At 42.4% G+C, this 7,486-nt stretch overlaps 1 protein-coding gene across 1 annotated transcript; it reads left to right on the top strand.

Moving 5' to 3' along the window:
• Positions 1-1,985: 1,985 nt before the first annotated feature.
• On the top strand, positions 1,986-3,767 carry LOC309568966 (uncharacterized protein; the record flags this gene model as incomplete). The annotated part of the gene is made up of 3 exons (XM_082274730.1): positions 1,986-2,137; positions 2,336-2,652; positions 3,406-3,767. The coding sequence occupies exons 1-3, from the start codon at positions 2,052-2,054 to the stop codon at positions 3,765-3,767; spliced, it is 765 nt and encodes a 254-aa protein (XP_082130856.1). The 5' UTR covers positions 1,986-2,051.
• Between the last annotated feature and the right edge of the window lie 3,719 nt (positions 3,768-7,486).

Raw genomic sequence — 7,486 nt, 5'->3', positions numbered from 1 at the left:
ATCGGGGCAGAGCAGCGGCGATCGCCGCTGCTCCTCCCCTGGCCCGACTCCCGCTGTGAATGAAAACAGCAGGAGCGCGCCTCCGGCGGCGCGCGAGCGCCGCCTACAGGGGAGGAGTCTGGCGACATAGGTCTACGTCGTCAGACGGGAACGAGCCACTTTGCCGCAGTACTATTCCAGTACTCAGCGGTAAAGTGGTTAACATAATGTAGCCTTAGTGTACCCAGAAAGTCCTCATGCCTCCTTCCTTTTCCTTTCTACAATTGATTTTAGGACCTAGGTACTTCTTTATTCAGTATTTGTCATTTTGACACCCCAATTAGTACTAGGATTTAATCTTGGTGTACTGCAGTAATTTCAGGTTATTTATAAAATTATATATGACAATGTGTAGAAAAAAGTCCTACAACATATTTTAGCCTAGTTTAGACTGGACTGGAGTGAGGTGAAAACAGGAAAAAAAGTGCAAAGCAAGTTGGCTAGCTGTTAATTTTATTCAATTATATGGTAGAAAATTAGAATATTAGTCAAAATAAACTTTTGGCAATGAAATCAAAGTGCTGACTGACAACAAACAAAGCATCTCAACTTGTCTGCATGCATCTCAAGTGGTCTTCTTCGCGCACTCATGTTTCTCATGAACCATGCTTGTTGTATCAAGTGTTATGCCCCGTACACACGTGCAGATTATCTGCAGACTTTTGTCTGCAGACTTACCTTTTCTATGTAGTGCAAGGGCCTTCCGGATTGCATACAAATTGAAAGTGTTTAGGTTTGACCTCATATTATATGGTTTTGGTAAGTCTGCAGACAAAAGTCTGCAGATAATCTGCATGTGTGTATGGGGCATTAGGCCTGCAGGGTTTTGCAGCAAGAATGCAGAAAAGTACTAAAGCAGAATCCATGAAGGATCTTTGCTTATGGGGTTTCTTGCTTAGTTTTTTTATATAGAATTATGGTGGATAACTGACTTTAATTTAATTAATTTCGCTTTTTATCAATAGTGTCACAGAGGGTTATACACTCACCTATAATGTTGATCAGTCACGTTATAATTCTGTGAAGGTAAAACGATATATTTTTTGGCCTCTTTTCAGAGCAAGCATGACTGCCGCTTGAGTAGATACGAGGAACTCACATCTGCAAAGCGAAAGAAGAAGACTGTGATTCCCTCCCCTTCCATCAAGCAGGCCACATTAATGGGTAGCTGGAGCACGATGCCTCAGAGATCCATTGACAAGGCAATCATGAAGTATGTTGTCCGAGGACTTCAGCCTTTCAACATTGTAGAGCAAGCAGCTTTCCGCAATTTTGTGTTAGACCTGTTACCAAATATCAAAATAACGACAAGAATCACACTCACATCTATGATTGATGATGCTGCCAAACAGATGAAGATCAAGATTATTGAGGCCATGCAAACTGTTGACCACATTGCGACAACCACTGACTGTTGGTCAGCCAGGCGGCGTAGTTTCATTGGGGTCACAGCTCACTGGCTGGACCCGGAAAGTTTAAAAAGGTGCTCAGTGGCCCTGGCTTGTAAAAGATTAAGAGGCTCTCACACTTTCGACCTTCTGGCAAATACACTTAATGATATCCATGCTGAGTATGACATTCGGGGGAAGATAGTCAGAACAACCACGGACAATGGCTCCAACTTCATTAAAGCCTTCAAACTCTTCGGTGAAGATGGAAATGCTGGTGCTCTAGTTGAGGTGGAGGAGGAGGAGGAGGAAGAAGCAGACAAAGATGAAGAGGAGGTCGAGTTTGTCGATGTATCTTCACTTTTGGATGAGGATGATGGTTTTGAGTTCCAGCTCCCGAAGCACCAACGGTGTGCATGCCACATTCTTAACCTAATAGCCACTGCCGATGCCAGCAAAGCAGTGTCCAATGAGGCGTACAAGAAATTATACTACTCAACATTTGCCAAGTGCAATGCACTTTGGAATAAGTGTTCAAGATCCTCATCAGCAGCTGAAATTGTGGAAGATGCTTGCTCCCTCCAGCTTGTGCGACCAAATGCAACAAGGTGGAACTCTGTCTTCATGGCTGTGGAGAGACTGCTCAGGATAGTGAAAGAAAAGGGAGAGGCAACAATGAGAGTTTTCTGCACAGATTTGAAGGTTCCAATGTAAGTTTAAAAATGTTTTATGGTACTCTTTCTGTTCAAACTCAATTCTGGTCCATATTGTCTACTTGTACAACATTTAATTGAATGGTTAACATTGAACGATGTACCAAATTCATTGCATGATAATCACCACATCCAATCATGTAGCAATGCTGTTTTTTGTCTCTTATTGTTTATATGTTCTTGTCTTCTTCATAGGTTTAATCCAGCTGAACTTGCATTCCTGTCAGAGTATTCTGCTGTCATGTCTCCAGTCACCCAAGCAACTAACATTTTGCAAGCTGAAACCAATGTCCAGATGGGATGGCTGCTCCCAACCGTCAAGCTCCTGAAAATCAAGCTGAACAGGATCAAGATGCCTCTGAAGTACTGCAAGCCGCTTGTGGATGCCTTGCAGGTGGGCATTCAGAATCGCTTTGGCCCTATGATGGAAGACCCAGAGCTGGTGGCCGCTGCTATTCTGCTTCCAAAATTCAGGACAAATTGGACACAGGAGGATGAGACAATCAAAATAGGTAAGATATATAGTGTAGTATGGGTGCATTATTGTGTATTTTACCAATGTGCAATCACGAAGTCACACATACAACAGTACCGCTCAAATATTGGGGATTACTTTTAATTTTATTTTTTATATGGAAACACACATGAGCTTGTCCTGCATAGAAGATATTGCAAACATACCAGGGCATTATGATGTTAGAGTGAGAAATGATGTGGTAGTATGGGAGACTTCCTCTTTAGCATAGCAGTATCATGGCATTGGCAGCCAAGCCTTCCTGTCTAAGGTCTGCCAGGCTCAGGCTGTAAATGCTGCAAAAGGCTTTTTGTTTCAGGGAATTATTTGAATTAAAAAGTCTTCACTTATTTCCATTAAAATCATTTACTGACAATGTCATCATGTCAAATCTCTGGTTACTTTCATGGGTTGAAACTATTATTATTGTTTATAAGTTCCACAATAATTCTATATAAATAAAACTTAAGCAAGAAACCCCATAACCAAAGATCCTTCATGTATTCTGCTTTAGTACTTCTCTGCAATTACTTGCAAAACCCTTTAGGCCTAACTTCATACAACCAACCATGCATCTCATTCATGAGGAGGAGTGCGCGAAGACCACTTAGATGCAGACAAGTTGAGATGCTTTGTCTGTTGTCAGCACTTTGATTTCATTACCAAAAGTTTATTTTGACTAATAGTCTAATTTTCTACCATATACAATTGAATAAAATTAACAGCTAGCTAACACACTCTTATATTTCAGGAATGGAATATATCAAACGAAGTATTGAAGACCCCTCGTTGCAGTCCAGTGAGGTCAACAGGTCCAGCTCATCTGATGAAGAGGACTTCTTTTCTGGCATGCAGGGTTCGAAGGCACAAGACAGTGCCAAACAGCTAGATGCGTACTTGTCATGTTCAGCAGATAACATGGACTTGCTCAAGTCTTTTCCAGCTGTGTTCAAGTTGTCTGTTAAGTTAAACACACCCCTTCCAGCATCAGCAGCCTGCGAGAGGCTTTTTAGTATCGCAGGATTAGTCTTTAGCCCTAGAAGAGTGAGACTGAGTAGTTCCAATTTTGAAAACCAACTACTTTTGAGGATAAACCAAAGATTTCTAACTTAAACTGGTATGCATTAAGCAGTCATATAAATATATTTAAGAAGGGAATAAGCTGTGGAGAAAAAAAAGCACACACAGGGAAAGGAGGGTAGGGATGCTTTAACCACTTGCCGACTGCGCACAGTATATTTACTGCGGCAGTCGACCCCGGCCAGGCAGAGTGACGTAGGTCTACGTCACTCGCCTGTCACTCCTTCTAGAGCCAATAGCGGGCGGGCGCGTGCCCGCTGAGGCGCGCGCCTGCCTCAGCTCGTTCACGGAGGAATGCGGGAGTGTGACTGGCGGACCCGATGTCCGCCGGTCACACTACGATCGCCGGTACAGCGGGAGAAAGACAGAGCGGCTTATGTAAACAAGCCGCCTGTCTGTTCTCCCTGTGTAAAAGTGAAGATCTGACAGTTCTACTATGTAGAACTGTTGATCTTTGTTTTTACACTAGTAGACCTGTCCCCCTACAGTTAGAATCACGCCCCTAGGACACACTTAACCCCTCCCTGTCCAATAAAGTTAACCCCTTCCCTGCCAGTGTCATTTTTGCAGTAACAGTGCATATATATAGCACTGATTACTGCAGTAATGTCACTGGTAACCCCAAAAGTGTCAAAAATGTCAGTCAAGGGTCCGATCTGTCCGCCGCAATGTTGCAGTCCCACAAAAAAAATCGCAGATCGCCGCCATTACGCGTTAAAAAAAAAAACACCAAAAATGACAGAAATCTTTCCCTTTGTTAGTAAACGCAATAACTTTTGCGCAAACCAATCAAAATACGCTTATTGTGATTTTTTTTTACCAAACATAGGTAGCAGAAAACAAATTGGCCAAAAAATTTTTTAAAAATTGGTTTTTACATCTTTTTTGGGGGGAATTTCATATAAAAAAATGTTAAAAATATTGTAATTTTTTCAAAATAAACGCTCTTTTTTTGTTTATAGCGCAAAAAGTAAAAATCGCACAGGTGATCAAATACCACCAAAAGAAAGCTCTGTTTGTGAGAAAAAAAGGACGTAAATTTCGTTTGGGTACGGCGTCGCACGACCGCGCAATTGTCAGTTGAAGTCGCACAGCGCCGAATCGCAAAAAGTGGCCTGGACGGAAGACAGCAAAATCCTCCGGTGGTAAAGTGGTTAAAGGGGCATATTTGATCTGCTTTTGTTTAAGCTCAATGTTTTGCTCTAATCACTTTTGTTGTTACATAAAAAATACTTGAATGTGGCCTACTGGCCTTTGAGATCTTTTAGTTGCCCTAACAAGTTGAGGATGAAAAGAAAATGTGTAACTTCCAAAAATGACTGCTTTATGCACACTTAAGCCCCGTACACACGTACCGATCGTCGTCATACAAACGTCGGTGGACGAAAGATCTGCCGATTGTACGCTTGTTAGTATGGTGCCTCCGACAGCTGTCTGCGCACATTCTGCGGACAAGAGTCTTTCTTGCAAACATGAAAATTTTTGTATGCCGACACCAGAACGGACGATTGTTCGCCAGTCAGTACAGAATTCTGCCGACAGACCGCAGATTTGCAAGACTGGGCATGCTCAGAAAAGAAAAAACACAGGGAAAGTTAACCATCACATGACATCACTTCTGCAGTCAGCTGAAGTCGGCGGACAACATTCTTGTGCTGTCTTTGCACTTTTCAACAGACATCGACATCCCGGGGGGAAAAGACGAACGTTTGTATGACGACGATCGGTACGTGTGTACGGGGCTTAAGATGAAGGGAATAAGCTGTGGAGAAATAAATGTGAATATTAAGGGTGCGCTGCTGGCTGCTGATGCTGATATGTAAAAAAACTGCTACCAGGACAAAAAGAAATGAATCTGTGATAAATAAATATGGTGCACTAAATCATATATAAACCAATATACAATATATTCCGATAATGACATCAAAGTTCAAAATATTGTGAATCTTGAAATACGTGACAAAACAAGATAAATATATTTTCAAAGGTGCAGGAATCAAACAGGTGCTATTCCAAATAATAGGTGCAGACTCCTCCCACCACCTTGTGGATTTCCCCCTTACCCGGCGGATGAAGCTAAGTGCAAAATAATATCCAAATAGACTCTTCCAGTGAAACAAAACTGCAAAACCTGTGCTCTCAACTTCCAGTGAAAAAAGCAAAATCAGCCTCTTACCAGAAAAAAGGTCTATGTACGCTTGTGACTCTCCTTGGTTGGGGGAGCTTCTCTTTCCCCTAACAGCAGATATGTAGACCAGGCTTGGTTTGAGCGGCTCCCACAGATACCAGTAGACAAGACTCACTGATGATTGGCAGCTCTTCCATTCTCTGACTTGCTTGCACTGTGAAGCAGCGGCTGTTTGAGCCCGGCACTCTGCATCTGGAAACTTGTATGAGTCTTGTCTACTGTGGTATCTGTATGGGATCCGCTCAAGCCTGGTCTACATATCTGCTGTTAGGGGGAAAGAGAACCTCCCCCAACCAAGGAGAGTCACAAGCCTACATAGACCTTTTTTCTGGTAAGAGGCTGATTTTGCTTTTTTCACTGGAAGTTGAGAGCACAGGTTTTGCAGTTTTGTTTCACTGGAAGAGTCTATTTGGATATTATATTGCACTTACCTTCATCCGCCGGGTAAGGGGGAAATCCACAAGGTGGTGGGAGTCTGATTCTATTATTTGGAATAGCACCTGTTTGATTCCTGCACCTTTGAAATTATATTTATCTTGTTTTGTCATATATATATATTTGAAGATTCACAATATTTTGAACTTTTTATTGACTTTGATTTCATGCACTCTTCCTTTATTTAATTATTGGTATATATTGTTGTATATCACATTGGTTTATATATGATTTTGCGCACCAATAAGCTGTGGAGAAATAAATGTATCAGCTGCTGCTTGCTGATATGTTAAAAAGCTGCTACCAGGACAAAAGTTATTGCGTTTACTAACTAAGGGAAAGATTTTTGTCATTTTTATTGTTTTTTTTTTTAACGAGTAATGGCGATTTTTTTTGCGGGACTGCGACATTGCGGCGGACAGTTCCGACCCTTGACTGACATTTTTGACACTTTTGGGGGTACCAGTGACATTACTACAGTAATCAGTGCTATACATATGCACTGTTACTGTAAAAATGACACTGGCAGGGAAGGGGTTAACTTTATTTGAGAGGGAGGGGTTATGTGTGTCCCTAGGAGCGTGATTCTTACTGTGATTGGATGTGGCTGTGTGTGTAACAGCACAGATCTACGGTCCTACATAGCAGGACCGTATGATCTGTGCTGTTACACAGGGGAGAATGACAGGCGGCTTTGTTTACATTAGCCGCCTGTCTTTCTCCCACTGTAAGCGACGATCGCGAGTGACCGGCAGACATCGGGTCCGCCGGTGACTCGCGCGGGGGGGTCTGTGAGCGAGCGGGAGCGCGCCTCCAGCGGCGCACGCTCGCTCCCTAGACCCTCACAGACTAGCGACGTAGACCTACGTTGCTTTGCCTGTGAGGGGCTGACTGCTGACGTAAATCGTCGTTAGGCAGTCGGCAAGTGGTTAAAAAAACTACTTGCAATACTTAAGTACAAAAAATGTTGAATACTTTAGTACTTCTACTCAAGTCACTTTTTTATCGAGCACTTGTACTTTTACTCAAGTCACTTTTTTATCGAGCACTTGTACTTTTACTCAAGTCACTTTTTTATCGAGCACTTGTACTTTTACTCAAGTCACTTTTTTATCGAGCACTTCCACTT

This window comes from Pelophylax lessonae, assembly GCF_965119305.1.
Source record: "Pelophylax lessonae genome assembly, chromosome: 12".
In the NCBI taxonomy this organism is placed as follows: Eukaryota; Metazoa; Chordata; class Amphibia; order Anura; family Ranidae; genus Pelophylax; species Pelophylax lessonae.
The sequence above is the reverse complement of the archived record's forward strand: the minus strand, read 5'-3'. Positions and strand labels throughout refer to the sequence as shown.